The sequence below is a fragment of the Dendrobium catenatum genome, unplaced genomic scaffold, assembly GCF_001605985.2.
Source record: "Dendrobium catenatum unplaced genomic scaffold, ASM160598v2 fragScaff_scaffold_1721, whole genome shotgun sequence".
In the NCBI taxonomy this organism is placed as follows: Eukaryota; Viridiplantae; Streptophyta; class Magnoliopsida; order Asparagales; family Orchidaceae; genus Dendrobium; species Dendrobium catenatum.
The window spans coordinates 151098-169561 of record NW_021320183.1 but is presented as its reverse complement, the minus strand read 5'-3'; the positions used below and the strand labels follow the sequence as shown (position 1 = coordinate 169561).

General features: G+C 33.7%; 2 protein-coding genes across 2 annotated transcripts; both read right to left on the bottom strand.

Moving 5' to 3' along the window:
- Window positions 1-8125: 8125 nt before the first annotated feature.
- On the bottom strand, window positions 8126-12590 carry LOC110113521 (magnesium-protoporphyrin IX monomethyl ester [oxidative] cyclase, chloroplastic). The gene is made up of 5 exons (XM_020846146.2): window positions 12065-12590; window positions 11906-11970; window positions 10504-10831; window positions 9665-9763; window positions 8126-8530 (listed from the first exon to the last, which is right to left on the bottom strand). Exons 1-5 carry the CDS (start codon window positions 12524-12526, stop codon window positions 8267-8269), a joined length of 1218 nt encoding a protein of 405 aa, XP_020701805.1. The 5' UTR covers window positions 12527-12590; the 3' UTR covers window positions 8126-8266.
- A 2154-nt stretch (window positions 12591-14744) lies between these two features.
- Window positions 14745-18225, bottom strand: LOC110113513 (probable protein S-acyltransferase 4; the record flags this gene model as incomplete). The annotated part of the gene is made up of 5 exons (XM_028701471.1): window positions 17723-18225; window positions 16545-16760; window positions 16150-16458; window positions 15300-15533; window positions 14745-15179 (listed from the first exon to the last, which is right to left on the bottom strand). Coding segments are annotated over exons 1-5 (1245 nt in total), but the record flags the coding sequence as incomplete, so codon positions are not given.
- Between the last annotated feature and the right edge of the window lie 239 nt (window positions 18226-18464).

The following is an 18464-nucleotide window of genomic DNA, read 5'->3' as shown; positions in this document are numbered from 1 at the left end:
TATTTTCTAACCAAGTTTTTTTAGATATGCCTCTACCTTTCTTAACATAAGTCAAATCTAATACCTCAACTCTCTTAACCGGGTCATCGAAAGGCTGTTGTTTTATGTGCCAAACCATCTAAGGCGACTCTCTCTAATCTTATCTTCTACTGGAGCTACTCTAACCTTTCTCATGTATTTGCTCATTTCGTATCCTATCTCTAAGGGTAAAACCACTCATCCAGCTGAGCATCCTTATCTCTGTCACACTTGACTTAGTATTATGTTTCTCTTTTATTGGCCAACATTCGACACCATAAAGCATTGCAAGCCTCACCACCATCTTATAGAATTTTTCCTTAAGTTTGAGGGGTACTTTTTTATCGCACAACAAGCCCGATGCATTCCTCCACGTCAACCATCTAACTTGAATTATGCTAATAATATCTCCATCTATTTCACTATCACTACGAACAATAGATCCAAGATATCTAAAATGTATACTCTTATTAATGACTTGATCGCCCAAACTCACAATCCCCTCATTAGGTCTATTCCTATTAAAATTATACTCCATATATTTCGTTTTAGATCTACTCAAGCAAAAACCTTTATACTCTAAGGTTGACCTCAATAATTCAAGTTTATCTTCAACTCCCTCTCTACTCTTATCAACAAGAAGAATATCATCAGCAAAAAGTATACACCAAAGTACATCCTCTTGCAAAGGTCTAGTGAGAACATCCATGACTAAAACAAAAAGATATGGGCTTAAGGCTGATCCTTGATGTAACCCAACCGAAATAGAGAAATATTTGGTCAAACCACCTTGTGTTTAAACACAAGTAATATCTCCAGCATACATATCTTTAATTATTTGAAAATAAGTGGTATTAACTCATTTCCTTTCAAGAACTCTCCATAGCACTTCTCTTAGAACTTTATCATATTATTTTTCTAAATCAATAAATATCATATGTAGATCCTCTTTATATTCTATCTATTTCTCCATCAAACCTCTTAATAAATGAATGTCTTCCATAGTCGACCTATCCGACAAGAATCCAAATTGATTCTGAGAAATATTAGTAACATGCCGCAACCTATGCACCATAACTCGCTCCTATACTTTTAAAGTATGACACATTAATTTAATTCCTCTATAATTCGCATAATCTTGTGCATCACCTTTATTCTTAAAAAAAGAATTAGCACACTCATTCTCCACTCATCTGGCATCTTTTAAGTCTTCAAAATAGTATTAAAAAGTTTAATAAGCCAAGAAATTCCTTCATCTCCTAAGCATTTCCACATCTCTATTAGAATATCATCAGGTCCAATAACTTTTTCACCCTTCATTTTCTTTTAAAGCCTTTTTAACTTCAGTTTTACTAATATGTTGATAAAAATAGAAATATTTATTTTCATTTAGGGTGCTAAGGTAACTTGAATCAATCGTAAGTTCATATTCTTTATTAAAAAATTTATCAAAATATCTCATCCACCTTTGTTGAATATCATTATATAAGAAAAGTATTTTTTGATATTCATCATTAATACACTTCACTTGAACTAAATTCTTAATACTCCTATCTATTTATTTGGCTAACTTATACATATATCTTTCTCCCTCATTAATATTTAATCTATTATATAAATCACTAAAAGCTAAGGTCTATATTAACTCAAATATGTGTAATAAATTTTCTTATAAAATATGAAAATTTTGAAGTAGAGGCTTTGTTACTGACTGATGAGCGCTATAGTGTCAAGCCATGAACAATATTTGTGTGTATGTGTGTGTGTGTGTATATATATATATATATATATATATATATATATATATGCCTCACCCCATCGACTTTTTCACTTACTTGTTTAGCTAGGAAGAAATTGAAAGAGGTGGAGAAGATAGAGGAGAGAAAAAAGTCTTTGAATTATATTTGTCAATCATTATTATTAAAAATTTTGTTCTATTCATTGTAGATGATGAATCTCTTACTTATATTTTCAATCATTTTTATTTCTACAAAATTTATCTCTCTTAAATATAAAAAAATTACATTCACAATCAAGTTTGGATATATTATATATTTGATCATTCTGACTGATTTGATATAATTTTATTGTATTTAAAATGAAGTACTGAATGATATTAGATACATGATATGATAACTCTACGTGATACTCTCTTTGGAAGTCATAAAGAGTTGGAGATTGATTGAGAGTTATAAGGAGTCGGAGAGACTTATTCACGTGATTCGATGAGAGTTATAAGAAGTATATTAATTGAGAGTTATAAGGGGTTACTGATTGGGAGTCATAAGTGTAACAGCAGTTCTGTACATATCGTCCAGGCCGATTGAGGATCGTCCTGGGACGATCAGTTCAGATTTTGTTCCAGATTATGTACAGAAGTTACAGAAAAATTTTCCTGTATGGATCGTCCAGGCCGATCTGGGATCGTCCCGGGACAATCAGAGCATGGCACAAGTCAGAGAGCAAGGGGTTTTTGAAAATTATTTATCGTCCTGGATCGTCCTGCGAAATCGTCCCAGGATGATGTGATTTTGGTCAGATCGTCCAGGACGATCGTGAGATCGGCCAGGCAGATCAGAAGGTTATTTAGCTGAAATCAGCTCATTTTGAAGATAGAGAAAATCAAAATAAATATCTAAAATCATTTTGAGGAGAGAGAAGGTCGAGGGAAAAATTGAAAAAGTTGATTTTCGGGTGACGCCGAGCCGTTTACGTCCGTCGTGACAGTTCAGGAAATTGGTGTACGCAAGGTAAGGCACATTCCGTCTTTCACAATTTTCAGAACGGTGAAGTTTGAACGAATTTTCTGTCCGGATTTCGTTTTCGTTAGCGAATTTCGTCCGTATTTTCCGATTGGTTCAATTTTTACCGCGTAACTTTTGATATGTTTCTGAGGTGCCGAGTGTGCACGTTTTGATTATTTTCTGGAGATTTTTGACCGGGTATTTTTGATTCGGCGGGTTTTTATTTTGACTGTAATTTCTGATGAAGTCTGATATTTTATGGGCAGTAGAATAAAAGTCTTGCAATGTTGTTGTGAACATTCTGTGATAATTTGGTAATGTTTGATTTTTAGGAATTTTGTGTAAATTCCTATACTGCCGTTATGCCGCCGGATTTTCGTACGATTTCTGAAATTGTCCGGATTTGTTCTGAAATGACATGCTATGTTTGTGTGCTATAAAAAGGGAATTATAAATCCTGAGCTGTCATGACGGAAATGAGCTCTGAAATCTGAAAATAAGTTCTGTTCTGGATCCGATGATAAGTTATGTTCTGGTGCTATAAGCACATTTGTTCTGGTGCCATGAGCACAAAGGGAGGCATAAGGGCTGAGCTGTGTAGCTCATCCTTGTTTTCTGCGTGTTTTTAGGTTCTGGGAAAGGGAAGGAAGTCTTGGACTAGTAGTTCAAAGTCTGATCCAGTATATGTATTTTGTACTTTTGATTTTTGTACAGTCATGACTTTTCTGTTCTGCTTTTCTTTCTGTCTGAAAGTCATGAGCTGTATTTGTATATGATTCTTTTGAGAAAGAAAAAGATAGATGATCTGTTCCGCTGCATTTGATGTTCATAGTAGCTCTGTGTGTGTGTTTTTGTGTGTAAATATTTGGAAGAAAGTTCTGAAACAAATTCCAAAGCCAGATCCTGGAATCAGTTCAGTCAGTCTGAAGTTCCGGCACCACGACCCGATGCGAGCGGGACCCGTCTCGGTCGGGTTGGGTCGTGACAATAAGTGCAGGAGCAAAATACCCTCAAGATACACTCATTGAATATATGAATACTGATATTGACACTGCTATGAACATTGTACTAAAATTGTGGCTAGCATTAATATTGTTTATTGTTATTAATAATATTCAACATTATTGATCATGATATTAATATTGTTATTGACATAGTATTGTTGATTGTTATTAATATTGTGACTGATGATGTAATGGATTGAGATGTGATGAATTATAGAATGATAAATTGATAATCGGTATAGACATGGTGCATATTTTTTATATGGTTTATAGTATCTTGTTCCCTTTTATCTTGCATTAATTTTAGTTTTAAGGTTTTAAGTACTTGTCGGGCTATATGCTTATTACATGGTTTAATATATTTTCATGAAATTGTAAGGATCCTATGATATGAGGCTGTGAATAAGATAAAAAATGCAATCATGTTTCTTTCTTCTATTCATTGATAAGTTGCAGTTAAATGATTAAAATGAAATATATATGTAATTATTTCAATATAGATTCTGGATTGTGACATTGTCGGCCACCAACGCCAATTGCAACTTGACTGCCACTATTATGTAGCAGTAGAGGTCAAGCCGCGAGCGGCTGGTCAGGTCGATGATGGGTCGCATTTTGCGCCAAACAACGGAAGTTGGTGCTGTGCTTATAATGGATTAAGATCATTTGGGCAGTAGGATTAAGAACCATAAAGCGAATCACACGAGATAAATCATGTATAAAATGCATAAGCGGGCACCATACTTCAGATTGGACGGGTGGATCATGCGAAGTCGCTTGCTGGAGCTCACACAAGTGCCTATGGAAGATAAGCAAGCCGGAGGGTGCTCAATGCTGGAGAACGAGCATGTCACGCGGGGGCAAGTGTGTGGGCCAGAAGATGCATGAGGCATGAGTGTGTTGATCACGAGAAGAACAACGACGGGCGCAAGCACGCAAGAGCACAAGTTGAAGCCGTGGATCGGAACGCACAGTGGAGGTCGGGCACGAGCGGTACTGGGCTGGTTCGACATGTTTGCTTTTATAGTTAGTACAGGGAGCTAGTCAGATTGTAGCAAGCGCGAGTTATTGTGAGCGTAAGTTCATGTTGATACTCTTTGATCTTTGATAGTAAAAAAACTATGTAGATGTGGAGATTGTTATGATTGGTCCAACTTTAGTTTAAATGATTCCGCATGACACCATACCATTCTCCAATTCCTATAAATAGGATGTTATAGGATGATGTATGAGGTGCCCAATTGAAAGGGATAAAATAAAATTCCTGTAAAGCTCTCTCCCTTCCTTGTCTCTCTCTCTCTCTCTCATCCAAAAAGATCTAAGAAACTCCTTCCTCCTTCAAAGAATTTCTCAACAATGTATATTATTTTAATTAAACAAAAACTCCAATTAAAAAATATTATAGAAATATTGGTCGTTAAAAAAATATTTTTCTAACAACAAAATCATAAAATCATAAACTGCCCAAACAAAGTTGTTTCTTGTTTGAGAGAATGAAGAGAAAACAATGTATTTTCCTTCCAAATTTCATATTCAAGATCGATTTTGTTATATTTAAAAGAAAAATTAATTTATACACATTCCTAATAAAAAATAATTAAAAAATATTATCGAACCAATGGTATAACTTATATGCTCTATTTTAGGGTCCGTTTGAAACAACTTTATCATTTTGTAAATATAGCTATAAAATTATCATACATAAAGAATTTTTTTTTGAAGTTGTTATAAAAAGTAGTTTCATGACAATTTTTTTTTTTTTAAAAGCAGCAATAAAACCTGACTTTAATTATTGTTTGAAAAGCAAACCAGCAAAATGTTATCCCAACCCGACCCTTGAAAAAAATAAACTCAATTTCTCTTCAATTAAGGCTTTGTTTGGGACGGCTTTCTTACTGCTTCTTAAAAAAAAATTAGAACAAAAATTAAAACTTTTGTTCTAAAAATTTGCTTTACGAAGCAGTAAGAAAGCCGCCCCAAAAGGCTTTATTTAAGTCTGCTTCCTAAACCAGTCTTTTAGTACAAAAGTTTTGTACAAAGCCGCTATTTTATAGCAGTAAAAAAGTTGTTCCAAATGAAGCCTAAGTAATAGATGAAAATAAATTTCAAATTAATTTTGTTTACCATTTCTATTTTCATTGTCAATCCTTATCATCAATAAAATGAAAGGAAGCTTCTTCATATGGATGAATTTTCAAATATTAAAAATTCAAAATTCTATTTGAAGATTTGAAACGCAATCTCATTATAATTAATTAAGATTAATAAATGAGCGTAGTTTGATCTTCAATGGCCCCTTCATTTTTTCTTATTATGAATGATTTCAATTCATAGCTTATTTAAGGTTAATCAATATGCATTTTAAAGGAGTATATCAATTTAGGCTTTGTTTGGAATAGCTTTTTTACCGCTTTCTAAAACATTTTTTAAGTATAAAAATTTCTAATTTAAAAATTTTTGTACTAAAAAACTGCTTTAGAAAACAATGAAAAACTGCCCCAAATGCAATCTTAGAAAGAGTTTGATAACCATTACAACACTTGAAGCTTTATGTATGATGTTAATGTGATTGGTATATTTATAATAGCAATAACTAATTCCACGCATTAGTGGGTCTTTATTTAAATAAAAAAATTAATTTTTTTTTGAATTAGTCTGAATTTTCTTTTTTTTTTATAAAGTAATGAGGAATTTGATTGGACTTTGGACGGTAGAAATATAATTATTGGAGGTCCCTACCTCAATTATTTCATTTTCTCCACCTATTTAAACGTAGTTGATTCAACCATCTTTCATAAGATGCCAAGGGAGGTGTTGTAAGTCCATTTATATGGTTGTAATTATTAAAAAAAAATAAAACATAATATTATATTATTACCTAAAATATTAACAAGCATGATTAAAAAAATTAATATTAAGAAATTGAAAAAATATTGAAATGTGATGATCTTTTTTAAAAAAAGTATCATGTAGTGATTTTATATATTTTTTCATATCTATATTTTCTTATTATTTTTAGATGGGCTAAAGTTTCATTTGGGATAATTTTTTTTATTGTTTTTTAAATAGAGTTGTAATAAAAAAAAAAACTTCTTTCGTCAATGAGTCATAATGATAAAGCTGAATGGAGATTCGCAACTAGGCCACCAAGGCCCATTGTGAACTGACTATCCATTAAAGGCCCGAAAATGGTAGGTTTCTATATTTTCAATCGAATGGGCCGGGCCTAATACTCAATAAGCTTTTCAATGAGAAATCTTCGTCCAATCCTAAGGCGCAGAAATGCGCAGCGAATACGTTTTTATTGCGTAAAATAACCCCATCTTTTCTCGGCATGGCGCAACGAATACCAAAGCCTTGTTCTCTTCCTGGGCTCGCTCGCTCTTCCGTTCAACCGCCATTTTTTCTTCCCATATATAGTGTAAGCTAGCGTTCGCACTTCGCTCGGCCGCTTCCGGAACTGAACTGTAAGCGCCAAATCTTTTTTTCTTCCCAGATTCGATCTGGTCGCATTTGTTTTCATCCCTCTCTTGTTTCTCTTTACAGCCCCTCGCTTATACAGAAGTCGTAGATTTCCCCCTTTTTTTCCGCATCCGTGGGTGGTGTAAGATGGAAGTCTGCATTAGGTTCTCAAAACGTTGATTTATCTTTTCGCTATTTAGCAATTTAGGATTTTATGAATGATTATTGATTTAAGCCATTTGATCTTAATAAAAAACATGCTATCAAACGTAATCTTTTATCATGGAATGAACGAAGCGGTTCAGTCAAATCTCTAATTGTTCTATTGTTCAATTATCTAAATGATTCTTTATGATTTATTTGGTTCTTGCACATGATGATTTTCGGAATGGATCGAACCAGCTGCTGTAATTCATGGTAAGTTCTTTCAAATAAACATATAGGTTTTTCCCCACAACAACAAGCATGCACGTAAGAGCATTACATTGAGTCATAACATCAATATCTGACAAAACAATCAGCTTATCACATGCATTTATAGTAATTAGGTTTCGTTTGAGACAACTTCCCTACTACTTTCTAAAACAACTTTCTAGTACCAAAATTTTTAGTTCAAAAATTTTTTGTATTAGAAATTTGCTTTGAAAAATATTAAGAAAGCCATCCCAAATGAAGTCTTCGTTTGGTAAGGCTTTCTTACTGCTTCTTAAAATAGCTTTCTAGCATAAAAATTTCAAATTTAAAAAATATATATATATACTAAAAAACTGCTTCGTAAAATAATAAGAAAGCCGTCCCAAACGAAGCCTTAGTTGGCCTAAAACACTTGAGCATTTCCATACAAAATACAAAACCAAAAGCGAACATTGCATTTAGTATTCAATTTCATAAACATACTAAGCAATCAAAAGCTTCAAGAATCTCATAGATGCTCATAAGATACATCTCCACATCAAAGCACATTCATTGAATAAATGCGTTCTTACTAGGAACTTGGAACATATTTTCATACAAAAAGAAGGTAGTTTTATACAAGAATCAATAAACAAGCGTAGGCTCAAAATCAGCAAAATCAACAGATCCAGAATCAATGGGAGGCATAAGATAGGCAGCCAAGAGTTCAGATACTAGAGCTGCAATTAGAGGTATCCTCTTCAAGTTCTTTACCATAGGAATGTCCTCACCTTCTCCAATAGCTATAATCTTCTGGTTGATCTCTACCATCCTGTCCAGCTTCTTCTTGAACTCTGGATTCTCAACATCAGGGACTGCTGGGAATATCCTTGCTGTTGTTCGGTTGGTCTGTGAGAATGCATGAAAACTTTAAAGATAAGAAATAGTTGAAAACTTAAACCATGCATGTAGATTCATAATAGAAACATAGATTGTGTGTTTGAATTTAAATAATTTGTGAGAAGGTGAACTTTTCTTGAAAAAAATTCATGACTGTAATTATAGTGAAATTTTACTGTAATAAAAATTAGTAGACAATAAATAAGCTAAACTATATAGATGTTTTTTTATTTTTATGTCTAGGGGTGTAAATGAGTCAGACGGGTCAAGTTTAAACAAGTTCAAGTGTTGTTCAGCTTTGCAGCCTTTGCTCATACAACTGATTGGATCAATGATCGATTCCTAGGTTTTATCATAAACCTAATTGGTTACTTTCAATTACGTAAATCAATAGTTCAAACCGCACTCAAAGGTAGGACATTTCCCATTGATATAGGAACTTCTGTACCAGAAACAATGATAGCCTCTACTGGAATGTAAAATACATCTCTTCTTACCATCCCCATAGTGTATGAGACAAATGTATGCATTTCAAGTACATACAACAAATGAACCAAAAACTTTTGTTTGTGTCTAGCTCCTTAAAGAGCCAAACACAAGCTATTCATGAATATTAAGGCTTCGTTTGGGACAACTTTCTAATTACTTTCTAAAACAACATTTTAGTGCAAAAAATTTTTAGTTAAAAAATTTTTTGTATTAGAAAGTTGCTTTAAGAAGCAGTAACAAAACCGTCCCAAACGAAGTCTAAATATAACTAAAAGTCATCTATAAGTTATAGAATATATAATCATTATGCGTGTGTGCATATATACATATATTTATAAACACAAAAGCATGCATGCATATTTGCTCATATATACATATTTTTTATGTATATATAAGCATAATGAAGCTACAATCAAGCCAAACATGATCAAACAAGACAATGTTCATGCTTAAGTTAGTTGAATAAATGAGTTTATAAAATTTGATTGAACTTGAGCTAATTATTTAGCTTAACATAATCAAATATGAACAACAAGCTTTTTTGATAGCCCAATTTATGTGTTTGTTTTCTTCTATTCATGTGCTCTCAATGGTTTAAATTAGGTCTTAAACTTATCATACTCCTATAAGGAAAATTATGAGACCTTATCATACCTCAATAATGACATGCATATCAAATTCTTTGGTGTTGAGGCCAATGCCTTCATAGAAAGCAGTACGCTGGCAATCATTGAGATACATTGTCACATAGACCTGCAAAACACAGCTTTTTTGGTTAAAAATCATTGCAATTTATGCTTTCATTTGGGATAGTTTAAGATCATTATTTTTTTCCTGCTTTTAAGAGATTTTTGTATTAAAAAGTATATATACAAAACAATAAGAAAATCGTCCCAAACGAAACCTCAATTTCTATAACTGTACAAAAGTAGGATCAAAGTCACAACAAAACTCTTGGAAATTTTCTCAACTTCTTAAAATGAGATCACTATGTTTGTTTTAGCTACATTAGCCTCATAAAATGTGAAGTTTTATTAGTCATTTAATGAGTAATTTGATCAATTCAACAAAGAAACGAATTCAAATAAGGTAACAGACAAATTTGTGTTTCAAAAATATAGATGAAATTTGGGTTTATTGGAAATGAAGAAGGTTAGCAAAAGTTTATCAATATTTTAGTTATACTAATGGTACAAACTTCTCGTAGTTAGAGTAAGGCTTCGTTTGGGATGGCTTTCTTAATGCTTTCAAAAGCAACTTTCTAATACAAAAATTCAATGAAAGCAAAGAAAAAATAATAGTCAAAAGCTATCACAAACAAAGCCTATGCCTAAAACTTTTGACACTTAGATTGATTTGGGCAGTTTTTTCGCACTTCATGTTTTTCAAATAACTATTGGCTCAATATTTTTACTGTTTTTCACAGAAATATCAAACAAATACTTAAATCCTTAAAATCTCAAACACTTAAAATCAAAATGATAAGAATTTACCGAGAGGCAGAAGAACCTAGACCACAACTTTGCCTTCCAGTCATTTAGGAACTGAGGCTGGGCTTTCATCAAAGCAGAAAAAAAGTCACCATGCCTGTTCTCATCCTGGCACCAGTTCTCAAAGTACTTGAAGATAGGGTAGAGCTGATACTCAGGATTTGCCTTCAAATGCCTATAAATGGTGATATACCTCCAGTATCCAATCTTTTCTGAGAGATAAGTAGCATAGAAGATGAACTTTGGCTTAAAGAATGTGTACTTTCTAGCCTTGGTTAGGAAACCCAAATCCAATGCCAAATTAAAATCTGATAAACCCTTATTCAAAAACCTACAAATTCCAAAAAAACATAAAAAGGAAAACTATTATATAGGCAGGATTTTCAGGTAAAAAATTTCTTACTTTCAAGAATACAAGTAGCAATAGAAAAGAATAATGCTATAATCCCCAAATAAGTTCAGCTAAAAATTGAGAACACATCAACTGCCCAAATGGTAGCTTATGCGGTCAAATTCAAGTTTAATGATTTTTTACTTTAAAGAAATATGCTCAATTAATAACTTTAACAAAGTTTTATTTGTATAGCTGGCTTGAACTTGACTCACTACGAGCATGCAAGTTGAGCTTATCAAGCCAAAAGCTTAAGCTCATATATTAAATGAGCTCGAATTCAAATTTGACGAGACTTAGCTTGTAGGCTCGCTGGTTAGCTCAATTAACACTAAGCTTCTCCAATATTTAAGTATCAAGAATTCCTCTTCTTATACTTCAAAAGGAAATAGTCCAATCGTTCCTTCTTCAATGAATCCCCATCGTGGCTTCCTCTTCTTCTCAACCGTTCGGTCTCATCAATGTCTTTTCCTGCTATATCCCATAGCGATGAACTCTATTGTGCTCGTCAATCCTTCTCCAGTGAGCCCTCGTTGAGATTTTTTTGTCTATGCTTCTCCAACGACAATGTCTCATCAAGGACCGAGTTAGGATGGATTATTACGTGCGTTATTCGGACACAAGCGCAATTCGGTTTTGTCTCTGTGAACAATATAAACACAGTTATTGTATCCTTTTATTGTTCAAACTGCGCTTTTAGTGTTCAAGAGATAAAACCGACGTAATAATCTCTTCTGAGTTAGAGGTAACTCTTAGGTATTTTATTCCAAATTCACCTCTAGCTAGCTGATTCAAGGCTTTGGATGACTTTGGACTTAATGAGTTCTCAATCACAATGACTTCTTATGAATATGGGGTGGTAAATGAGCAAAAATTTCTTCTTGCATTACGATATTTTTATAGCATTAAGAACTAACAATAGTTATAGGAGTAAATCTAACTAGGAGTAAATCTATCTGGGGATCATATCATTACTCAACAAAAAAGGCCTTTTTATTACATTAAAATTCATACCCAGCATGCCTGGCTTCATCTCTTGACATAAGTGAGAATATCTCCGCCACCACCGGATTAGTTTTCTGTCACAAAAACCAACTCGTTCAAAACAAAAAACTCATCAAAGCTCTCTACTTTACAAATTATTTAACTAAAAACCAGGTCAAAAAATCCAACCTTTAGCCTCCTCCCAAGCTCCTTATACAGCAAGAATCCGGAGAACTCAGCAGTACAAGATCTCTCCAGAAACTCCACGAAGATCTGTCGAAGAGGTCCCTGCATCTTGTCCGCCGCCTCCTTGAATTCAGGATTTCGAACAAAGTGGGTTTGATTATAATCGGTCTTAAACTCATTCAACAGAGCTTCGAACTCGGACTGGTTCAAGTTCTTATTAATCTCCTTGTTGAATAGCTGCTCCATTTCGTCAAAGTCTGTCGTGTAGAATCTCGGCGTAAGAAGTGACTCATTTATTTCTTTTTTCCCTTTCCCCCTCACCGGCGGTGCCGCAGCGGCGGCGGAGGCTCGGATGTGGAGAAACGGCGTAAATGAGACAGCTTTATGGTTTAGTGGTCGGCTGAATTTGGAAATGGAGTTGAAGGGTTTCGCGAGGGCGAGCTCTGCCGTAGCTGTTGCCGCCATTTTTGGAATTGGAAAGAGAGAAACGGAGGAGTTGAAGTCGGCAATGGATAGAGGACTATAACAGAGGGGATTGGGGCATTTGAGCTTTGAGATCAGGCTTTTATCTTAGGAAATCCATGACTGCTAATGAGATGATGACACGTGTGCTGAAATATTGTCGTTAAATCGAACGCACGTAAATAATGGCGTAGTGTAAAATCGATTAATTGGCATAATTTTTCCTAACCAATGGCTGCCAGCCAATGGAATTTGAGGTGAAATTTTAAATAAGCCACGCCTTATTTGAGATTTATGAAAAGGAGCTCTTATAAGATAAAATTAGAGAAAGAGGCAGAATAAAATCTGGTATTTGAGAGAATTTGTCTTAAAATGTTGGAGGATTTACATACCTACCCTATAATTTTTATATGTTTATTGATCTAATATCAAAATATTGATATTTATTTACATAACATTCAATTTTTTTAATTAACTAAAATATATTTTAATGTTATTGAGATAATAAAATATAATAAATAAATATTAGAGTTTTGTCAAGCCTAGCTCAAGTCATCTCTAATTTAAGCTTGAACTTAATTAGTTAATTGAGTTTGAGCTAAAACTTAATTCTTCTAGTTCTAACCAGCTCGTGAGCCGGTTCATTTATAATAAAAGAGTGAATATAATTATAATTCAAATAATTATTCTAATAAAATTTAAAGAAAAAAGAGAAATTAGAAGATATATACTAAAGAAGTATATCATATAAGAAAGTAAGATACGATTTTTAAATATTTTTAATAGCTTAATGTTTGAACTCATGAATTTTAATATATTTTATATTAATATTTTATAAAAAGCTCGCTTGTGATCTAATGAGCTAAATTAAGGCTAATTCGAGCTGGGCTCGTTAGCTCATCAAGCTCTGCTCGGAATTCATTGATCAAGTTGAACTTGAGCCAGTTGATGCTGCGTCTATTTATTGATATGTTACCATTTGAAACTTTTTCTAAAAATCCTTCAACCCTCAACACCAATCTGCACCCAAAGCAGCTACTCCAAATGCTATAAAGAAAAAAAAAAGTTGATGATTACTCTAAATTTATTTAAATCTTTAATTAAAATTTTAGGCTTCAACCTTCATGAGAGAGGTTTTTTATTGCATTGTAAAGCAATTTTTTAGTTAAAATATTTTTAATTTAAAAAAAAATATACTAAAAATTTAGTTTAAGAGGATTTTCTTCAACTGCCGAATCCGTTCAGTATTTTATTTTTTTATTTTTTATCAAACAGCAAGCTTGATTATCTACAACTGTGACAGTGCAATCATCCACCAAAAAAATAAAATCCAAAAAAGCAATAGTTATACACAAAATCAATCATGGAAGCTGTATCTGCCATATATTTAATCCTCCTTTTACCCTCTTCATCATTGATTACAAGACCTGGCTTGGGGATAGCTTTGAAAACATTCAGATGGAGGATAGTATAAGCTTCAAATGTATGCAGTTGAGGTTCTTGAAGATGAACTGTGATAATCCCTGCAAATTTCAAGTCATTAAAACATACTTTGTGGGAACAGAACACTGAAATATTGTTTTCTGACATATGTTTCAGCAGCAAAAAATAAAATTTATTGATAGAAATAAGATTGCAAAGAGAACCAAATCAGAATGTGATATGGCAGAGGGAGGAGCAGCAGGAGCAGAGGGCGGCCTGGACCAACCCAACACCCAGCCGGCCGAACAAGCCTAGGGCTGGGCGGAACCGGGGGAGGATCAAAGGGGATTTCGGCCCCCTTTGTGAGCCCAAGAAAGTTGCAATTCATTATGTAATAAGGAGGATTCAAGGAAGAGATATTTAGAAAGTTTTAAGGAAGGTTACAATTATGTTAGTGTGTTAGGAAGAATTTAATTAAGGAGGTTTTAATTATGAATGTTTCAATTATGTTTATCATTTGTTATGGTTATTCAAGGGAGAGTTTGTCTACGGTTTGGAATTATGCTATTTCTTAGTTTTAGTTCTAGGGTTTGTCTAAGATTCCTAGTAGCGGCTAGGATTTGTGAGAGAATTTATCTTGAATTATTATTGAAAGAGAGATCCGAAAATCAGCCTTATTGAGTTCAACTATGATGAAAAGTTTCCATTAATCCATTCTGGATGAAAGCAAACAGTATCAAATACCTCATTTTCTCAGAGCATGAAGAGGATGCAAGCTCTGATTGGGGAAATGTACATTCTCATCTACAACTCTTCCATCTGAAACCAAGCAGCACTGGTTGGAGTCTATTGGCATGTGAATAACAGGTAGTTCTATGATTGGAAAAGTAAAAGGGACGACTGCTTCGACTTCATTCCCATCATTCACCTTCAAATTATCATTAATTTCACTGTAATCCAAATTTCTTAAAAGGTTAGGGATGGAAACATTGCCATCTGAGTCAGGTTTTCTACCCATTTCTAAATCCACAATCTCCTTCTGAAGAATGGTTTCTATGCTTTGCTTAGAAGTCATGGATTTCACCTGAACTTCTTCTTCAATCACCCATGATCTGAAGTTATTCAATGAAGGTGGGATTTTCGAGCAATAGACAGCTCCAAAGTTTTTCAGTATGCCCTTATTATATGGATTCTCCTTCTTGTCGTACTGATAGCGGAAGTTTTCATAAGTTGTCTGCAATATCTTACAAGTTAGGAAAAAAAAGAACTCGAAGCATGATCAATTGTAATGGCTGGAATCAACAGAAAGGTACAAAAGACAAGAGAATTACAAATTCATTTAGAAAAGATTTACCTGGTTTGTGCTGATTAAATAGATATGGAAAACTGTGAGTCCTCCAACAAACCAGACAGAAATAAAGGTGTACACTATGAGCACAAGTGACAAAACCTCCCCCTTCATGGATTCCCAAAGAGAATTGCCATAATATTTCTTCTCATAAATAACATTAATCCACGAAAAGGTGAAGACGTACACACAAAGAATGGTTGATAGTGAGATGAACAGAAAGAAAAAAGGGTAGTTACGCTGCATTTGTTCAAAAAAACTTCGTTAGTATCAAGAAAGCATGTACTACTATGTTGTTGAGTCTAACTATTGCCTCGCCAAAAAAAAAAAAAATTCACTATACAGTCACTTATCCAATACTTTGTGGGTTATTTCATTAAGGGCATATTTTGGATAGTATTTTCAGTGGCCAAAGATTTTTTTTTTAATATGTTGCATTACAGGAAAAAGGGATTCAATTCTCATCAATTAAACCATAATGATTTGTGTAGCAACAACAAGATGTAGCTAACAATTGGATGAAAACTTCTATAGTTTTTGTGTATTTTCTTTATTAGATTTAAACGATAATTTGACTTTTAACAGGACACAATGGAGAAAAAGGATTCATGTAGCCGACCCGATGTAGTGGGACGTAGTGGGACAAAGGCTTGATATTGTTGTTGTTGTTGTTTGTATTTTACACTGGTATTCTTATCTTCAGTCTATTTTTTGTTTTTCACTCTTCATTTGAATTAGATTTTGCCTATTTAATAGCATATACTGTCATTGCTCTCATCATTTGAATGTCAAAAGGAAGGCTTTTATTTCACGTTCAATAGATAAAAACTTGATTGTGTAAATATAAGTAACTTACCACACCGATGCACTGACCAACCCATGGGCAGTGGTGATCAAACTTCTGAACACAGTTGTTGCATATAGAACAGTGGGAAGCTCGAGGTGGGCGGTAGAGCAAACATGTATCGCAGTATTTCACTTTAACCATTAAACCATTCACCAATACATCCTTTGTGCGGGGTAATTTCAGATTTGGCAATGCACCACTGATCCACTCCATGGAAGAAGAGGTGGCATCAAATGCTTCATCTGGTTCTGGTGGTAGCTTATTTCTCGGCACAATACCAGGATCTGTCCCAGATGTCAGGAACAGGAAAACCAAATCCTGCAACATCAATGAAGAACATAAGTTGCTGAATTTAAGTATGAATAGAAAAGTAACTTGAGAGAGGAAATTAGATCATCACATACTGCTATGGAGATAAATAATCCCACAATCAACACCGGAAAACCAAGTGTATGATGGCGAGAAAAACCCACATGTTTGCTCTCATGCATTTCATGTTTACGGATCTTCTCAATTACTTGAAAACAGAACGCAAAAGATGGACCAGCTATTAGCAGTGTTGATAGGAACACTGAAGCTACATCTGGACCAAATATCAATCTCCCACCACAGAAAAATCTCTGAGAATAAGAGAAAGGAAGGGTTTCGTCAATATAAACATGATGGAATAAGGTTAAGAGTACTAATTCTTGATTTATTGGATACATGATATGCATTAGCAAAGTTGAGTGAAGGGAGAAGAATTTCTGAGCTGTTTAAAAAACATAAGTACTGCCATGCATCCAAATTTATTTTAAAAAAATCTAACTGAAACTTCACGAATGAAAATTTTAAGAAGGGTTCAAGAACTTCAAAATGTTCCACTGAGCAATCCTCCTTTCACCCTTTTATGCTCGCATGTCACCTCTTAGCCTTATTTGATTATATTAGTGATATTGTTTAGGTTAGAAATACATCACGAATCTTTAGCCTTATTTGATTATATTAGTGATATTATTATTATTATTATATACTTCTTACTATTAGAATGTTAAGAAATCATTTAATAATATATTAATTGGTTAGGATGTTAATATTTCATTTCTTACCTTCAATTTAACTTTACGCCATTTTTTTATTTAAACATTGATTGAAATAAATCAAAACATCTAGCTATAAATTGAGAAGCTGATTCAAAACCAATGGCATCACATATGTTTATTAAAGAAATGAAAAATACCTACAGGCTTTGTTATAAATCTCAACGCTATTCAGCTCATAGTACAGAACAAACTTACAATAAATGCACATCAAATGCATCCCATTATGAGGAAGAGGCAGATGCAGATAGCTCATTTCCTAACCTCTTTCTGGAAAATCGAAGGGGAAGTTGCAGAAAATATCTAATAATCTTCCAATTCAATATCTTAAAGAACATACAACCGCTATCGCATGATTTAAGTGGAAAAGGTTTCATATTTAATATACATTTGAAAAGAAAAATGTGACATGAATTTTAAGATCACCAAGAACAATTTAATCTCAGAAAATAAGAAATCAGCCAAATTTAGAGAGAGAATAGGGCGAGAACAAAAAAACGCACATTGCTTCCTTTCCAAGCTTGATAGAGCCTCTTGGGTTTAGAAGTCGCCATGCCTTGCGTGAGGAAATCGATCAAATTGGAGATGATGAAGTAAGATCCAATTGAGATCTTGACGAAAACTTTCCAAATTCAAATAAAGGACTTTCCTTTTAGTGTTAATTCGCAACGAGAGAGACGGGAAGAGTTGAGGAGGGAGCGAGAAGACGAGAAGAATGCCTCTATCAATCCCTCTATCTCACCTTGATTATTTCTGTTTCGTTCTTCCACTCCTTCAGATCAAAACAAGTTGCCCCTGCGCATTCTCTCTCTCTCTCTCTCATCCCTCCTTGTCAGGATCGAAACGATAGAGAGAGAAGGGGCGCCCTCTTTCTCTCTCCTCCGATGGAGAAACCTGTCGATTACAGATAGCTCGGGCGGCATCTCTGCATTTCAAGCGGGTTTTTCGCTTGCAAAAAGAGCAGAAGACGTGCTTCCCTAACGGCTTCATGGAACCCAAATTTGGTGAGAAACAGGACTGCATTTAGTTGCCCTCCTTTTATTTTATTCGGAGGAATTATTTAGAACATGGCTCATCTTTAAATTATAAAATTAATATTGAAATTAGCAAAAAAAAAAAGCTTTTAATTTTCTAATAATATTATTTATGAATTTATTCTTCATTTGAGATGATTTTTTTTATTATTTTTTAAAACATAAACGAAGCCTTAATCTCTTCATAATTTGTAATGTTACTGTCCAAATT